At 42.8% G+C, this 19,347-nt stretch overlaps 1 protein-coding gene across 2 annotated transcripts in view; it reads left to right on the forward strand.

Annotated features, from left to right (window-relative positions):
* Positions 1-5: 5 nt before the first annotated feature.
* Positions 6-19,347, forward strand: part of LOC132916234 (frequenin-2) — a 54,326-nt gene continuing 34,984 nt past the window's right edge. The window contains exons 1-2 of one of the 2 annotated variants that reach the window (XM_060976049.1): positions 6-111; positions 3,230-3,762. In XM_060976049.1, coding sequence (XP_060832032.1) covers positions 3,699-3,762 — 64 coding nt within the window. In that variant the 5' untranslated portion in view covers positions 6-111; positions 3,230-3,698. Of the gene's footprint in view, positions 112-2,409; positions 2,840-3,229; positions 3,763-19,347 lie in introns of those variants that run through there. The other variant, XM_060976050.1, reaches the window with a different exon arrangement.

The raw sequence follows: 19,347 nt of genomic DNA on the forward strand, positions 1-19,347 counted from the left end.
AGTAGCAACGCACTGGTACGTAATGCCATCGGCGAGCCAGTCTGACGCCAGGCACCGCGACGCTATGACGTCACTGGTCCGCGTTTTTCCACCGATCGTTTCACCACAGCGGTGAGAATTCATGAATGAAAACCGCTAACTTGGAGTCTTCCGTCGAACCTCGCGTGCATCCACGAGCCTGCCGTACGTGGAATCGCCAGGGAAATCGTGGTCCGCTCGTGCCACCAACGATCAACCGCGTCGATCGATTTCTCGATTCGTTGCACGAGAGACCAGATACGCGAAATGGAACGGACCCAGTGCTGCGACCAGTTAAATCTCCGCAACGCCTCCTTCACCGGCCAGCACCTGTGCGGCTGCCAGCCTTTTCGTTAACTTGCCACTTGTTCGTCCTTCCACGCGAGTTTCCATTTCGATCATATACGCGTCGTCCTCTTTACGCTCTCTTTCCCTCTCTCTGTCTTTCTGCGGGAAAACGTTGAGGAAACTTCCGATTGCCTCTCCTTCGTTTTTGTCTCTGTCTTCTCTGCGACAGCTTGTCCGACTGACACAGTCTGTTCTTCGGAACTTCTTCAAACGGCAGATCGTTTAGTTTCTCACGCTCGTCCATGGCGAAACGCGGTCGGTATCGCAAATGCGCTAGTATGCGTATAGTAATTTCGCGTTTTGCACCGCAGTTCCCAGCGACGATGGTGCGCGACGGAGCTCGTTTTCGATAGATCGTTGTGATCGGCGCAAGGTTAAGCCGTCTACCGACGGCGCAAGAATACTCTTTTCGTTAGATTACACGCGCGTGGCCTTGTCTTTCGTTTAGTAAACGATCATCGTGCAACAATAATAATCGAGTTGTTAGCAAACGAAAGATTCGTGGTGTCAGATTCTTCGTGCTGTGCTTTCGACCGCGTACCGACAGTAACCAACAGCGAATGCGATGAACCGCGTTCTTCTCTTCTTTGCTCGTCATCGCATTAGCGAAAACGCGATACTCGCTACGCATCGATTAAAATTAGTTGGCGATATTAGCGAAACTCGCAGCATAACGTCGTCCGACGTGGCCGAAACAATGCGTGGAGAGCGCGCAGCTAACGTCGCGTCGGCTACTTCTGGCAATACACGGTGATTCGATAACGCTGCAGTCCCGGTGCCGGATCGTTCCAATTTATCAATTTATCTTTTTTTCCATTTTCTTCGCGCACGTTCCTTCTCTTCGATCAGTCGTCCCCTCGGCCAATTTAATTTTCCTAACGCGTCTGCGACTGGTTTTTTGCATCGTAACCGTGCGACCCTTTGCACGCCGGATGCCACTCGTATGCAAATATAACTTTTACGATCCACAGCGGCCAGAAAATTCTGCCGTTTAAATTCCAGGCGAATAGTTGGTCGGCGATCGTATTACCATCGATTCTTTGCAAAAATATATCGCGTCGGAGAAGCAGCCTGCGAGATATCTCGTCCGCGCTTAAGGAAATTAGTCGCGCGCTCGATAGAGATTCGCAAATTTGACGATAAACTACGAACCGTAGACGCCACGCTGTTGTCCGATAATCGGATTTCTTCCTCGCAAGAGTATCGTTACGCTTTCATCGAAAGGAAAATTCATTTTCCGATATGAATGGGCTTTGCTCGTGATACGCGAAGCCTTCGTTTATTTCGTTGGACTGGCGCGTTCATCCAACGTCTACCTTTGCTCTCCAATGTTTGCTTCAATAATACACTTCGATCTTTGTGATTTCTCATTTACTTTTTAATAAAATCGAAAGTTACGACTTCGCATAGAGCGACGCGACACGAAGATCGGCGTCTCGATGCTTTCGATTTCCCGTTGCTTCGCGATAAGCGAGTGAAGTGTAGGAAACGAGAGAAAAACACGCATTCCAAGTGTTGTTCGCGACCACATGACGGTGTGAGTTAAGGCCAAGGGTAGTCGCCGGGTCTCGGTTGACCCTGCAGGTTGAGGTGAATAATTGAAGGCGGCACGGCTATACTTTAAACCTTCTCGCGGAACTCGATAAGCGTGGCAACAAGCATGCTCGCTTCTGAAAACGTTTCCTAGCGGTTACATCGACACGGTGGCGCCTAATTGTCACGATACGGCGAAACATCGTGTTCCGCGGTCACGAACAACCGTTGCCTCTGTGTCGAGCAACGCTTTTTCTTCTTCGTTGAGATTGCGATATCGATGACTGGAAATAGATCGGTCGTTAGTCGAATCATGCAAATTATGCGGAGATTATAACTTACGTAACGTCGTGAGTCTGTTATCCTTTACCTAAGGAAACGTTGGTGAATAATGCAACGAACAACGAAGCAATTATTCTCAGATAGGATAACGTAATAACGGAAAGCGAGTAGCAGAACAACGGTCGGTGTGCGAGCTGTTGTCGCATCAAGTTGGGAATTACGTCGCTCGACGAAACGCATTTGCCGATTCGATGAACTTCAATCGAAATTCATTTACTCGATGCTTCTCGAACGAATGGAAAAAGGGAAAATTCCTGCGTAGAATCTTGGAACGATGCGGGGATCGGGTCAACGATCTACCGAACGCATTAAGCGATCGTCGTGCGATTTAATCGTTTCGTTCGATTCGCAAATCACCGTGAACGTCGTTTAACAACCGCAATCGTTTCTCGCTATTTTTCCTATCGTTTCATACGACTTACGGCTATAAACAGCCGCTCAGATCATTCCACTTTCAACATGTACTTTCTACTTGCACCGAGCACAGTGATTTCATCGGAGCGTTAAACGAAGATCTTCTCACTATAGTTCGTTCAAGCAGTTTAAAAACCATTTTCCTATTTTCATCGCTCTCTTCTCTTCGCCATTTCTGGGTCACGTACGTATTTTCGACGATCTGCGAGAGAAAAAAAAGCCTCGAAACGCGACCTGATATTTCCTCTAACGAGTAGGTTAACAAGTTTGCGGATTTCCCAACATTTCGATCGATATATAAATTCTCGAAAGCTCGTAACTGAAGAGAAAATCCACGCGCCGGTTGTCCCGACGCGACGCGAAAGCAGCAGAAATCTATTTCGCTCTCTGCTGGTCTGTTCTGTTTTGTCCGCAAAGTAAATTTTTCAAGGACGAACGTATGAGTCCCTGGCGATTCGCGGCTCGCTTCGAAGAGATGCGACGGCGCGGCGCGGCGGAAGAAAAACGAATATGTAGAACGATATCGCATCGAACCGTTGTCTGCAACGCTACCAACGGAAATCGACTTTTCCAGACATCTACCGGAGCTGATGTGACGCGCGAGTTCTTTCGGCGATCCGGATATAAATCAGGTGAATCCGGAACCAGGAGTCTTTCAACGCGAAACAGAATCTCGTCCGTGGTGAATCTGAGCGACTATCAGCTGCTACATTTTCAAAGAGAAAAATCTTACGGTCGAGCGCGAGCCGGCAAACTCGAAGCGACCTTGAGACAACGTGGAGGATTTCCCACGAGATCGTTGGTTGCCTGATCCGCAAAAAGGAAAGTGGACGAAGGGACAGACATTCTCGCGCTTTCTTTCCTTTCTATAGACGCGTTGAAATCATTTTGGAATAAACTCGGCCGGTTGACCTTCGAACAACGCGAAAGATGCAAAACGGGCGGTGAGACGGTTTTGGTGTTGGAAAATACAGAGGAAAATTAGAAAGCTACAGCGCGAGCAAGGTTGATCGTCGCGAAAGAAAAGAAGTCTGTGGAGAAACATGGGGAAGAAGAACAGCAAGCTGAAACAGGATACCATCGATCGACTCACCAATGACACGTATTGTGAGTATCGTTGTTACTTTTTCGTTGGAAAGACAGACTGTAGCCGCTTATACCGTGCTTTTTACAAAATTACCCGTCACAGTTTCCCCTTCAACGTTTCGTTTCCGCCACGTCGTTTCTCTTTCGACGTCGCGTCCTTTGCATATTTACACGCCCCGAGCACGCCGCCGAGTTGACAGCCGCAGCCCTTTCTAGCGACGCGACGCCACGTATCCACCTGTTTAACGAGAAACGCGATGTTTCATCGCCGGAGGAAACGACGATTTATCGGATTCGAACGTCATGCGCATCGAGTTACTCGCGCTGTCCTCGGAGTTACGAACAACTCGTTAGCTTAGGTCTACATACTTTTAGTAATTTGATGATTTAATAATTCTACGTTGCTGAAAGCCCAGATCTTTCTGCATACTTTCGTTTGATTCCGTTTAAGCGGGTAGCGATTATCGGAAAAATGAAAAGTCACAGAATCGACAAATCCTTATATCTTCGAGAAACAGTCGTTTTATCGGCCAAACGTTTTTTCGTCAAAGCACGGGTTCGCGTAAATCGTTAAGAAGCATTCTCTGCTAGATCGTTAAGGAATCTTAATAAAACGAGCGAACAAAGAATGGAGGTTCGTTGATCGCAACGAGCTTTCAATCAACGACGACCAGCAACGTTAGAATAGATATGCAAATTGGCCTGCCGATGCAAGGACAACCTCTGAATAAAGGAAATCCTTGATGGAAGTTTCGCTGCTCCGTTGGAATTATCAGCGGACAATGAGAACGATCAGATTGTTGGTGTCGCGTTCCATTTAATGATCCGAGATCGGAGATAATTTCGATCGAAGAAATCGTATTTCGAAAGGGACAACGATAAGATGCACGCGATTAAATGCCTAGAGTTCGTTTGCGAAGCTTTCGCTTGGCTTTTATTCCCTTCCCCTCAAAAAAAGAAAAAAAAAAAAAAAATACACAGGATAAATTATCGATGAGATCGAAGGTTTCGACGTTTGATCAGCGATTAAAGTTTTAACGGATCTGGTCCGGTCGTTAAATTGTACTTTTACGAGGCGAAGAAATCTTCTTGGCGATGGAATATCCAAATAAAACACTCATGCGCGCACTCATGTGAAAAACAATCGCGATTACGATTTAACAGCATAGGTATTATTATTATTATATTATTATCTATATTGTAGGATTACAGTGTAAGCTATCCTTAATATAATAATAATCTTTAGGAGGATGGAATAATTTTGCGGATAGGACGATAGCGGAAATACCACTACGTATCAGGACTATGACAGAGACGTAATCCAGCGACGACGAATTTCACGTATATACCGTGGACGTGAAAATTCAACGTCAGCTTTCTTATTGTCACCGAGACAACGTCCCTAGTTAGGTTCGTTCCTAACAGATACCACACGATCTTCTCCTTCTCCGGTTTGCCCGCGAGCATTTTTATATTATTAACACTTTGACTCTCACGTTGGTCATATTTGACCGGTCACGGTTTCTCCTGTGACGCCACGGTGGTCATTGGAAAGCGTAGGGCTTCAACTTCTTACAATTGTCAAAATTGAAAGGAAATTGACAGTTAGGGTATTTTGAATATAACCGATAAATAGAAGATACTTTGAAATAAAAAGTACCCCATTGAACGATTAAACGTTTTTATTAGAACGTCGATAAAATAATAATGTTGCATCTAACGGTGCACTGTGTTAAAACACTTTAAACATAAATGTGGCTCATCGATACAATCTGGACGATAGGTGGTCACCTTTTTGGTCCGATTCTTAGCAATTTTTCATCCTGACTGTTTAACATTTTTTTATAGCACTCTCTGCAAAATTTTCGTGCCAGGTATGCTTGCCCTTCTTTCTTCTGCGTTTCGTGTCGCGATCTTTGTCGAATAAGTATATTTGACGACTCTGGTGAACGGCACTGTGTAAGGTGCGTTGCGAGTGCCATTCTAAAATCTGATACCTCGATTTTTGTTTTTGTTGCTTGTTTATAGAGTACCATCGCGTGTGAAATTGATGTATTTAACAATAACTCTAAAGCTGGTTTTATATATCACTCGAGGGTTCTTCTATGTGGTGTAGAATATGCTATTGTTCGATCTGACAAATCAACAGCACATTTTCCTCTGTTGTAATCTACCACTACCATTGCTTTATCAGAAACATAATTTTTTTCCGGACCTCTACCATTTCAGCCGAATGTTTCGTCGAAATCATAAAAACAATCATAATACTGTTTACTAATATCTTCTACACGTTTCAACAACATATTCTGCACGTTTTGCTTACGACGAAACAACGAATGCGAATGGTTTATTGAAATAAACGAAGTTGTGTTATAATATGTCGCTATCAACTGTTACCAAGGCGCCACGGTGGTCACCCGTGACCACCAATAAGATAAGCGGTCCATTGGGGAAGTATATTGTCTTACATCATCAATTTATTATTATTTTACCATTTGAATAATAAAAATACACCCGTGGCGTCCTGAGCGAAACATCTGATTTCGACGTGGCAATCAAAGTGTTTGAACCGTTTGAGTCGCAAGCAGTGCGATCGCGCTATTTAGATTTTATGTAGAAAAGTGCGAATACGTTTGAACGCTACGGACGACTCATTTTGTATTTCATTCTCAATATATTATTTCATTCTAATATTTCTCAATAATTTTTATCGAACAAAACTCGAAATATTTATAAACTGATAGTACGCATATATAATAACATAGGTGTATTTCATAGAAATAACAAATATGACGAGCGCTATTACGCCGTTCGTTTCTCTTCGCAATCGATTAAGACAAGCGCTATCGCGTTGTTCGCGATTTTTCAACCCTGTTTTTTCAAACACCCCTGCGACTCAAACGGTTAAGCAACTCGTAAACTACGAGTGCGAGTATCGAGGTAGAACATGCTGGCTCGATAAATAGCGTTCTCGTAAGATTTCATCAATCCGAAGCGTGTACCATCGCGCAACGCGAGTCCGGGAAACTTTCGAAAAGAAAGGTCCTGTTAACGGCACCGTTGCAAAAATCGATACCGTTGGCCCAGAATGTTGTCGCCACTAAAAGTCGTCTACTTTCGTTCGAGTGTCGTTAGAAATATCGACGTTTCGAATAGAAAACGGCGCTGCGATAAACCGATCGGTCCGCTGAACAGGTCGCAAAGTATTTTCGTCGATTCGTTGGAAAACTCTAAAACGTGAAAATAAGCGAAAAAGAATAAAATCGAACGAGCGAACTGGAAGAAAAACAGAACCGTTCTGATTGATGGATGATGCCCCATACGTCGAGAACAAGAAGATTTGTAGAATCGGTTACGTGATAGGAATTTATCGCGCGATTTCACGATAAACGTCCATCTGATAGGAAGTTGCTCGTACAATTATCTTGGTCGGTAGATCGCGACGTGTAATTAATGTCGCAGTGTATCGCATGGTTTATCAATTTTTGCATATCGAAACTTCGATACTCATCTCCGCACGAAATCAAGTTGGCTGCTTTCTTTTCTTGCGTCTACGAAACGTAAACTGATTTACGAACGTTGCCGCGACGTAATTATGGTTCGTCATTAACGAGAACGTTATCTATCAGCGCCGTTTTTACGACTTCCTTATCGCCACGAATTGCCTCCTTTAGTTTTGTATTGTTCGATCCTGAACTGGTTATAACGTTTGTTTCATAAAGAAAGGAGTGAATAAATTCGTAATAGTCCGATGTATTAAAATCAGTATAAGTACAGAGATAGTGTATGCCAATTATAATGATCGCTCGCTCAATGGTACTATACTAATCGAAGAAAGAATAATAATACTAATTGCTCATAGACAGCACGTTCATAAATTTATATCGACGGACGTTACCACAAAAAGTTAACCTTCTCATGTTGAAGATTACAAGAAACGGAAATAACAATCTGTCCAGAGTTCACTTGCCTTTATTTAATTTAGTTAGTATTCAAAGGCACAATAATATGAGTCTCTCGCAGATTTAAATTTTCGTTTCAACTTTTTCTACGGCCATGAGCCGCTGCGATCCTTATGAAATTTTTTCTTTTATTATTATTTAATTTGTGCTTTACAATTTGTCCAGCTGGACATTTGGTAAAATTCTCTAACTTAATTACCAAATAACATGTAAATGGGTACCCCCAGCGGGATACCATCTTCGAGTTTGACTATTTTATTTCTTTAGTGAAATCAATGAAGTGTTTTCTTATTAGTCCTCTTTCTATAAGAGTTTTGCTCGCTTCAGCAGCCAGCTGGTTTGGATGTGTTGCCGTTCTTTCCTTGTATTTTTCTGCGTACCTGCCGATTTCTTCTTTGACCGTTGGTATTTTTAAATCTTTGTGTACATTCTCGTTTCTGACATACCATGGGGCGTTGACTATTCCTCTCAGTATCTTCGATTGTAGCGCTTCTAGTTTATTTATGTGACTCATTGCTGTTGTCCCCCATAGTGGCGTTCGGTACGTCCAAATTGGTTTTATTATCGTTTCCTAAATTTTTAGTTTATTTTCTATGCTGAGTTTAGAGTTTCGACTAGTTAACCAGTACATCTGTCTCCTTTTTATCCGTGTTTTGTCTATAATTGATTTAGTATGTGTTTCCGTGTAAGTTGTGTTTTTAAGTGGGGTCCTAGGTATTTAACTTACGTTGTTTGTGCTATGTGCGTGACATTCAATTGGATATTTGTTGCCTTTGGGCGAAACAAGTTTGGAATTATCGTTGTCGAGACTCGCAAGACTCGCCGGACCCATGGAAACGTGCATTTTTCAAGACTGCGTTGCTGCCAGTTGCCCGAACATTCAACGTACTCGGTGTGAATTGCGATTATTCAAACGTGGAAACGCGTAAGTACAACACGAGGTAATCGAACCACGTTGTATCAACTTCTCCGCGTTATATTCACCGTGACTCGTGTGCACATTACTAAAGCCAATATTTATCCATTTCGTGGACGATTCTCTGCTCTAACGAAAGGGAACAGTGGAAATTAAAACGAAACAGAACAGTGAAAATCAAAACGATATAGAGATAGTTAATTGTAATTGGATCGCCAGTGTTTCGTCTTTCATTTAAAGTCGAGTATGTCTTTTTCCACACGGTATATCAATTCGCAAAAATACAAATCCGCGGTTGGTTCCTGGGTTTTGTCGACTGGCATTTTACCGTTACAAGGGTTTAACGGCGCGTTTACACCGCAGGAAAATTGCTCTTCGCTGATATCGACGATATCAACGACGTTTAACGTGATTTTTAAGCCGCACGAACGTGGAAATAAAGTAAATCGCATTATCCCTACGCACGTGTCACGTCGGAGAAACGGGAAATGGTGAAATTAAGAAAATCACTGGTCGTTTCCTCGCGTCGTTCGAATGATTTCGCGTAAGTTTAAACGTTTCACGAGCAAGGTGAAGAAAAAAGTCAGACTTTAGATATACTGGCAGAGTTTATTATGTGGATCCAACGGAATGATAGTTAATAATCTTAGAACAGAGAATTTCGAGAATTTTAGGAGGGTTTATGTACTATGGGTTTACCTCCTGCGGAGGGAGTGTCTCCGGAGGTGTCGCTGGGGTCCAGGTCAGAAGTGGCCGTGCTGTTACTGTTTTCTGACATTGGAACACTCTCTACATTGTTGTTTCGATGGCCTGCGGGATGTTCATTGGACGCCCTTGGTTTTTCTACCGCTAATTTCTGGCTCGGTGACACGCGCATAGATGATCCTTATTGTACAAAATAGTCGATAAACATCGTTTAACACGTTGACTGCCATAACACCCGTATTCGGGTAACGCTTATTTGACTACTTGCAAAGGATCGTCGTAGGTATTTGAAAAGATATTCCACAGGAAATAATAAAACTATTGATTTGTCATAAAAGTAATACGAAAATGGTTTATTAAGAAAATTATTTAGAATGTAAAACTTTAAAGCATTCTATACATAGCTGAGGTTAGTCGGGACAATTTGGACAATAAGTTGTTGGTTTCCTTAAATTCTCTCGTCTCTTTGTTCGGTCTATTCGACGTCTTTTATTTACATAACAAAGTTTGCACGCGCGTCTAATGCTTCTTCCGGAATCATTTTTCCCAACGGCGATATTACGCTGACTCCGTGGAAAACAAGGATTTTTTGTATTCTCAGACAACCCTAATAATTTTGCAGCTAACAATTCTCTAAATATTCTAATATTTATATCCTTCCTTGTTGCAATTTTGTAAATCGTCAAACCGTTTACAACAGAAATTGCCAGAAGGAGTTGAATGTCAAGTTTTCTGTACTATTTTATTCCTTTTCTAATAGTGGTGGCATAAGAAACCAACTTGGTCGGAATAATCTGTACCACACTTTCCTTCGTTTTATTCAACAACAGCTAGTGGTTTTAATGTTGCAGATGTCTGTTGGCTTGGAGAAACAGCACGAGTGCTACGATCTTTTCTCTACTTGGTACCACGATGGGAGCGTGTCTTGTCGATAAAATTCTCACATCCCGTGTATTTCTCCATTTGAGTACGACAATCCCGTTATCATCTTCTTTCGATATCATCTCCCCTTTACTTAGTTTGCAATGAAGAATATCTCTTGGCAGGAATTTTTTGTTATTCCTAAGTGTTCCCACTACATGTGTCTCGCGGTTTAGTCATAATATCGCTAATTCGTAACTCGTGTAAAAATGATCAATGTATAATGTTCGTCTTTGGTAGAAAAGTTTCTCTGCAAGCTATAGACATATATAGTGTGTGATGGGAGTACCTAGCAGAGAACGCTTGGTACTGCGGCACGCGTGGCCTGAAAGAGATTTCATTGGAAACACGCGTGACAGTCAACGTATTAACATTATATTAACAGCGAAACATTCGCAGGAATACGCTACCAGATCATTGGCTCGTTCTTTTCGCGACGAGAATTGTCGAAGTGTTTTCGAAGTATTCGTGCAGCATCCAAGAACGCTCGGTGTAATCTCTGTGAACGTCCGCGCGCCTACGTCCTGAAGCCACGAACTAATACGCGTGTGCACATTAATTTTTTAATTTTACCATATTGAAGTGGGAAAACTCTACATCTCCTCTAGTGTTTAGTTTTTGGCACAAAGATTCTTGTTACAGCGGTTTTTTTCGTCTTTGTTATATTGGGCTGGCAACTAAGTGGTTGCGGACTTTTCAATACCACCTAATGACAAAATCCGCAAGCACTTAGTTGCCAACCTAATAGTACCGACATACAGACAATGTCGACGATAAAGCGCAAACGCTGACGAGTCGAAAGGATCGAAAACTTGAATAGGCTTAACGGCCATCAATATGTTTCGGCTTCAGTTAGCCACCGCAGACTAAAGAGTGGAGAGTCGTTAATCGAGAATTGTGATATTATACTACTGCATTAGGTTCAAGTTAAATAATCAACGTTTTTCTGTTTAATCCACTGTAATAAATCAATACATTATCACATAGGATAGAAATCACTGGAAATCCTAATTTCTAACATTTCTGAATAAAGAATTTCGAATTTCGAATAAAGAGTTTGCGCTCTCTATTCTGAGATAAAACCTTAATATATCAGAACGCAGAGTAAACGAGGATTCGTTCGTCTGGCGTAAATGCACTATAAGAAGAATCATTCGTTTGATCATCGACATTGGACGCGGTGTGTCGCGTCACGCGCTCTATGTTGTAGGCCCGATCGATTTCGATGCTTTTCCGCTTCCCGCGCTTCGCCTTTTTTCTTTTTTTCTTTTTTTTTTTTTTTCTTTGGCCGCTGCACGCACACTTACCGACACGCTCCGCCACGCTTTGCGCGTATTTTCTCCAGGCTGGCAACCCTTCCGCCATTCCTCTCATTCCGATTCTATCTGTCAGCGCTCTCGCGATACAATCTACGTTACTCGGGCCATAGTCTCGTGTGATCTACCGTTTGCACGAAGCATAACTTTTCATTAGACGTATAAACTCGCGAGAATTATCGTTCGATGATATCCGGCGAGATTTTCTCACCGACGGTGTACGTCGGTTTCAGCCGCACAAGTCCATTGGTGCAACGTTTAACGCGATTTCTAGGCCAGTGACCTGCAGTTTACTAACGCGTACGTAAAAAGGTTACTATCGTCGATCAATTTATTCTCGTATAAGCTAGGCGAGATTATCCACGAGACACGGAGCACGACAGTTGGCGTCGAACATCGTCGATCGTTCGTCGCCGAGACGAGACAGACAGTGTAAAAGTAAATTCGAAAAAATAACAGAGCGATCGTCGTAACGCGATAACACGGCCAGCGTATCGATGGGATTCCGTAGAGGTTACAATCGGCGGAAGTTATCGACAGAGTTATTAGCGTTCGGTTTATCCGCTACGAATCAACGAGATCGGAATTTGCGGGAATTTCGATGCGGTCTGCGCCTGAAAAACATCTCCGTCCTATTTCCCGTGGCTGGAACAAGCGAAATCTCGAAATTCAAAGGGATTAGCGAGCATACGGGACCGTGGAATCGCATTTCCTCGTTTCGTTGGTGGCTGTCCTATTAAACGCGCCACTCCACACACACACACACACACACAAGCGTTCGATATCCGCCGTTTCCGTCGCGACACCACGCGTCGATACAGCTACCTGCTGTACATATAGCACAAGGAAATCGTTAAAATTCACCAAGCAAAGATTTTATCTTCGCGGTGCGCCCTTCGTCTCGACATCGCATTTACCGATCGAACGAAAGTTTCCGTGACACGCGGAACCAGCCGATTGCTAATTCAGAAATCTCCGTTTCGAGGGTACCGTGACACGCAACGCGTTCGAGTAACGTTCACAATCAATTTCCTGGCCCAAATTTCTCACAGTCACGATATAGAAATAACGACAGTAACGGCAATAACCGTCGGAAAATCGCGCAATATCTTTGCGTGCGACGCGTTCAAGAATTCGTAGCGCTGCGATCATCGTCGGTAACGCGCGCGAATTATCGATCGATGATCGACGTAGCAACGACGACCGAAGAAGGTTCTAGTCGTCGATGCCACGTATCGTTCGATCATGGAGAGGGCTGACCCGAAAATTCAACGATGTTCTCAATCTCCTCGCCTCGCTATACGAATATCGATTGGAAGTAAGATGGCAATTATCCCGGAGAAAATGAAATATCCGTGGCACGAGGTAACGAGGAGATGCGGGCGAGTTGTAAATAGGAGAGCGGAACAAATTAACGAAACACGGCTGGGATGCGCGCATCGTCGAAACTGCAAAACTGTCGGGTCGATTAATCGACGCTCGATCCGGTTAATGGGCTTTAATTGACTCGAGCAATCGGATTTTCGACATTTTCCATGATCAAATCCTCCTCACTCTCTGCCCCGTTTCCTCACCGTTTCCTACTTCTCTTCTGCACGCGATTACGATCTTTCGATTCGACCGAGTATGCTACACGCTCGCTTTAATTTCCCTTCCCACCCCCTGCCCTCCCGTCAACCTCGGCATTGAGACGCTGAAATATCGAACGAATAAATTCGTCCAGAATGCTAAATTTTCTGCCACTCTTCGGCAAACTTTCCCATCGTTTACGAGATTTATGAAGATATTTGCGCCACCTCTCGGCATTGTTTTTCGCTTCGAAACTGTTCACGCGCTTGAAAAACGGATGGACGCGGTCACCGGAACACCGACGACTCTTTCGCTCGCTCGAATTGCGCCGCAGAATGTGCGCGTTTTAAAGACTGTGGGAATCGCTGAAGGCTCAAGTCATGCAACGTGAAAAATAATTCACAGCCGTTGTGTCCTTGTTCAATCTACGATCATTCGAGTCAAGGAGAATCGCCGCTGACTTGCTTTTCCTTTATAAGCTTATCAATAGCGTTGCTTTTTGCCCACCACTCCTTCAACTTATACATTTTTATGCCTCGGTCATGTCGTCTACATTCACAAGGTCTTTTCTCCTACATCATTACGGATCCTTCCTGGTGAACTCGAACGTAATAAATTGCGTATGCGATACACCGCACCTGCTCCGATTTCCTCGTTGGCATCCATGGTTTCAGGGATTCGCTTCACGGTATTTTGTAATGGTCGTTACATGTAATGGCCCGTTGTAACTGTAGGTTTGCCACGTGTTCTGCGTAGCTTCTTTGGTTCCAGCATTACATTACATTACATTACCAAAGGGAATTTATTCCATTTATCGTCAAATAAATAATCGCGATGGGGATAATCATCAACGATGGGGTGGCAGGATTTATTGTTCGCGAAGAACGCGACTAGCATAACTAACAGGTAATCGCGTTACAGCGACGTTACAGTCGGTCCATTAATTCAGTGCAGTGGTACAAAGATCGGTGTGACGTGTGAGCGAGGGCATCCGGTTTTCCGCTGAAGCGCAACCACCGAAACCTGAGACCAACCTTCTCCTTCCATCTACACCGCAACGCAATTACGCTCATGGAAACTAACGCGAGCGAATGCTAATTCCCGCTAACCAAAAGTTTACTCTGCCAACCGAATTTCCGTTCCACGCGCTTGCTTTTGCTCCTTTCCGTACCATTTCAAGCCAATCGCTCCGCGTTCGTCTTCGTCCCAGTCCCTTCGATTCCAGCGAATCACTGAAAATTCGTTTCGATAATCGCCGCATTGTTGTGGCGATTGGCCGCACACGCGAAATTCTATTACTCGACGATATCCTCTTAACGCTTAGCCAACCGAATAGGGAGATCTCCCCTCTGTGAAAAACATCGTTGCGTGACCGAGAGGGGAGATCTTCCTTTTTGACTTTAGCAACACGTTTCCTTTTTTTTCTTTTTCTTGTTGATACTGTCAGTTATCGTTTACCTGGCGCCACTTTTTCTGCTTTTTTAAAGTACAGTATATTGGGTTAGCAACTAAGTGATTGCGGATTTTGTCAATACCACCTAATGACAAAATCCGCAATCACCGCAATAGTTGCCAATCCAATAGAATAAAATACACCAATTTAGTGGTGTTAAAATTAATGAAAAAAGTTACACTATCAGTTATGACTAAATAAAGCTATAATCGAACGATAGCATACTGTAAGAAAATATTAAAACGCATTATGAATTTTTAATTTCACGTTCAAGTCGTATTATTTATCTTTAGTCATCTTCGACGTTTTTAATTTTACCTATATTTTTGTTTACTTTTAATTTGATTTTTTGTATAAACAATATGTGAAATCGTTAAATAAAATCATTAGCGCAAAATATAATTAATCTTAAATAATTTTTAGATTTGTATTACGTCGCGCGAGATGGTCTGGCCGCCAAGGCCTACATATCGTTACACTGACCCGCAACAAACCCAAGGAACCACCATAAACCGAATCTTTTCAGCTTAATCTCTATTCATATAAGTATCTTAGGTTTATGAATGGTCCTTAAAACTCTTACTAATTACGGAGAAAGCGGGTATTTGCCTAGCGAAATAGCAGGTTCTTCCCATGAACAAGGACACCCATGAGCCACATCTGCAGGAGACTTTCTCCTCGTATTTTATTTATTAACATTGGCTATAACCAATGGGCATCGCGGATCGTTACCCTCACTTTTCTACCGAAAAGTGTGAACGACGAATCCGCGTTCTTAGTTCAAAAAGGCACATCCACACCGAGCTTTCCTGCTTAATAGTACGAGACGGGTCTATTACTGTTCTTCTCATCTTAGAATAGTCGAGTCAATTACTGTTCTTCAAATCGTCGGGTAGTCAAGTCAACTACTGCTCTTCTAAACTTCGAGTCAGTCAAATATTGTTCTTCAACATATCAAACCGAGTCAATGTTCTTTTGACATTCGAGTAGTCAACTACTGTACTTTCCATCGCGACGAAGTCAATAACTTCTGATCCAATAACAGGATGTCGTCAGCACTACAATCTACGCGACAACAGGTGTTGTAAGTTATTGTAAATATAAACTTTAGACTACAGTTCTATTACATAACAAACACCCCTATTATCCCACAAGAAATAGGGGGATCGACCTGTTCGTGGTGTCGATTATTATAATCCTAACGGGAATTTTCGACTCCCGTTGACGCGCTTCAACGCGATCGCGTCTCTCCGCGACTGGACGAAAAAACAACTTGTTTGTTTATTGTGGAAAGCGTATAGTTCGCTGTGGCGCGCGATTGGCTGTGTTAAGTACACGGCTCATTCACGCGGAAAAAGTACAGTAGAGTTTCAATTTCGCAACGCGATTTCACAACCGAAGCTATTTCGAGTAATCCGATAGTTGGGTGTTAATAAATCGTGTAATAAAATTGTAAAAAACATTTTGATAATATCGTACGCGCACTTTAATGTAATTCGAAAAATTAATCAAAAGTTGGAGCAACTCTTACCTAACTATTTACATTTTACTATTTTTCCTGCTCTTTTATATTAAACTTTCTAAAGTCTAAAGTCTACCTCGGATAATACGAAACTTGGGTAAAGCGGCAGTCAGATAGCCAAGATTTCTCTGTGTTACAGACAAAAATATAGTAAAATAAGAGTGGCATTTTCGACGTATCATGCAATACGAGAGAACGTGTGCAACAGTAAACAGAAGAAGGAGAGCGACGCTGATTAGGAGCAAATAACAGTCGGAAGCTTCCAAAGGCAAGAAAACTTGGCGAAAATTCCCATCGCCGTTGAAGAAGTTGCAATACTCGTGCGCGTGTTTCGCTTAATCGGCTGCGATGCGCAAGAAACGCAGCAACGCGATCGAACGTAACCCACACATTCTTATTAGCAAGTCTCGCGATATACATCGATGGGAAATTAAATCGCCAAGTAGCGACGTCGATCGATGCGCTGACATTCAGCTTGCCACAGCGTCGTCGCTACTATTGCATCGTCGATACGGCCGTATCCCTTCGCTTTTCCAATTCTCGTTCTTTCGCGTAAAATTCAATCGCGTTCGCTCGATTTTACCGACAAGATGGAAAAAAGCGGTAGAATTCTTTGGTCGCGTAAAATGGATCGATTTTCGCCAAATCGCGTTTGATCGAAAGCGGTGAGCCGCCGCGCGTTTCGTGACCACCGCGTTTCCCACGTAGTCTTCCGGTAGCGTGCAGGCGCGCCCTTCTAATTGCAAATTATAAGCGTAATTGTACATTGTAATTAGAGTACCGAGAAGCTACGGTGAGAAGAAGAGGAAATAGGAACGGGCAGAGTAACACGTGCGTCGTCTTTACTGGATACGGCGTTATAAATCGACGATACATCCGAGGCATGTCGGCACTCGAAGATTAAACGACTGCTTACTCACTCACCATCGTTCGATGCAACCGGTTGGTTCCGGTGCACACGATGCCGATATACGTAAATACATAAATACATGGAGAAACAAGGCGCTTTCGAGAGGAAAGCAATTTCACGTTGTATCGAATCTGCTGGAACTTCATTCTCCGATCCATCTTCTCGGGTGTAACGAACCGCGGAAAATGGAAATAATTTGATTATCAATCATATATCGACGTTATCGACGAAACTGTACGTCTACTACTACTACGATACTGCCATTGACCAACCTTGCGATAATCGACGTTTCCGCGAAAGTACTTGGTTGTTTGGTGGCTTGATCGAAAGTACTTGGTTATTGCAACGGATAATTAACATCGCTGCATTCAGTCAGTTTGAAGGATTTGTCCTTTTAAACGAGCCAGACTTTTTTCGCTGAAAGGTATTGTTGAGCGCGGAAATATCGTGTCAGTGTTGAAGTAGCCCGCGCGACTCAAACTTCTCTGCAACTCTCCACTTTGCTGCTCTTTCTCCCGAGGCGGTGGAAAATTTCGAAGCGCCGCTCGACAAGTTTTCTCGAGCGTTCGTAATCGTTGGCAAAATTTCAGTGCAAATCGTCCGTAGGAATCACATTGTTCCACTGGAATTATCACACAGACCACGTTCGAAAATCAGGAACGCGGCCAATCGGTTTTACGCATCCACGTTTGTCATCCTTTCATTTGGGACCATGTTACTATCGATTAATTAGTATAATGAGTCCGTCTGAACAACGTGTAAAATCGCGATACGATTCCTTGTGTGCAATAAAATTCGTTCGTTCTTCGGTTCTCGGTATTCGAGGAGATCGAGTTTCGAAATTTGTATTGGGTTGGCAACTAAGTAATTGCGGATTTTGTCAATACCACCTATTGATCACCAATTGGCAATCACTTAATTGCCAAGCCAATAGTATATCAGGTAGATTTGAAAATGGTTGATTCCGGGCTGGGCAGGATTAAATGATCGTCAGGAGGTGGTTCTATGTGTGGAAATAAGTCGACGATGTAGAATAACGTCTTTTCACAAGTCGCTTTGACCCCGAGGAAAGTAAATTTGGTTTATCTTGTGTAGTTAGTCCATTCTTAACGGAGAGCGCTCGTAGAAAACGCTGTAAATATCAGGACACGAGTTTCTCAGGAGGAAAAGGGAAGATACGCGTTAATGTAGTCCAAATGGATGAGAAAAAAGTGTACCTGTAGGAAAGCCTGTACGGGTCGCGTCTTAGTCGAAACGAAAACTGTTCCATTTATTTAGATGGATGATGTAGACAAGAACCAAAGGATAATTAATGATGTTTGTTGGAAGTTATATTTTTTTTCTATAGAGATGACGTTGCGAAGTCATCGTCTGGCGTTATTAGAAACTATCTGAAACGAGAAGTTGCGCTTAAATTCTATGCTACAGCATTCTCGTCGGTACATAACGTTTCCCAACGAAAGTTCAAAGTTTCCCAATTTTGGCGTTTTCTATACAACCAGTCTTCAACTAAACGCGTTTAAACTCCATTTTCTTGAAAATGAAGCTCTAAGCGGAAAAATTCTATTCTACATTTTCCGCTTATTTTCACACGTACAACAACTTCCTGTTGGTTATTTAGTTCCGCTTACTCCGGAACCAGCCATGTTCAAGTACACCTGGTACGTTTTCAAATTCGATTTTCTCGAAAACTAAGCCGAGAACGAACAAATTTTACTGTATATCTTTTCCTTCATTTTTCACAAGAATTTACGTCGTCGCCGCTTTCACATTTTACTCGGTCGCACTCTGTAGAAGTTTACCTACTCAACGTGGCGTGTTAATTTCACACAACGCAGAACCTGCAGCATATATTAGGTTGTCCGAAAAGTTTCTTTCGTTTTAGGAGGAAATAATAGATGCATAATGTTTTTTGTTTTATATTATTTCGTCGAATTGCCTACGATCCATTTCGTTCTGTTGAGACAAACACCGCGACATTTCACAGACTTGCTTTCACGTTTGTACGAAGGTGCATTGTTATAAAAGACACGTTTGCGAAAGAAAGACACTTTCCGGACGACCTAATATATTGGGTTGGCAACTAAGTGATTGCGGGTTTTGTCAATGCCACCTAATAACAAAATCCGCAATCACTTAGTTGCCAATCCAATGCATATATATGTCGGGTTATAGTTAGATTTAGAGGCGTGTAACGAATCTTCATTCGGACTAGCTATCGTTGTTGTACAATAGAGATTATACTTACTGGTATAAATATGATTTTTACAAAGTTTGACAAATAACCGTGGCGATTAGACACTCTAGATGTTAATGACAATGTTCTTAGGTT

The sequence above is a fragment of the Bombus pascuorum genome, chromosome 2 (genome assembly GCF_905332965.1).
Source record: "Bombus pascuorum chromosome 2, iyBomPasc1.1, whole genome shotgun sequence".
Lineage (NCBI taxonomy): Eukaryota > Metazoa > Arthropoda > Insecta > Hymenoptera > Apidae > Bombus > Bombus pascuorum.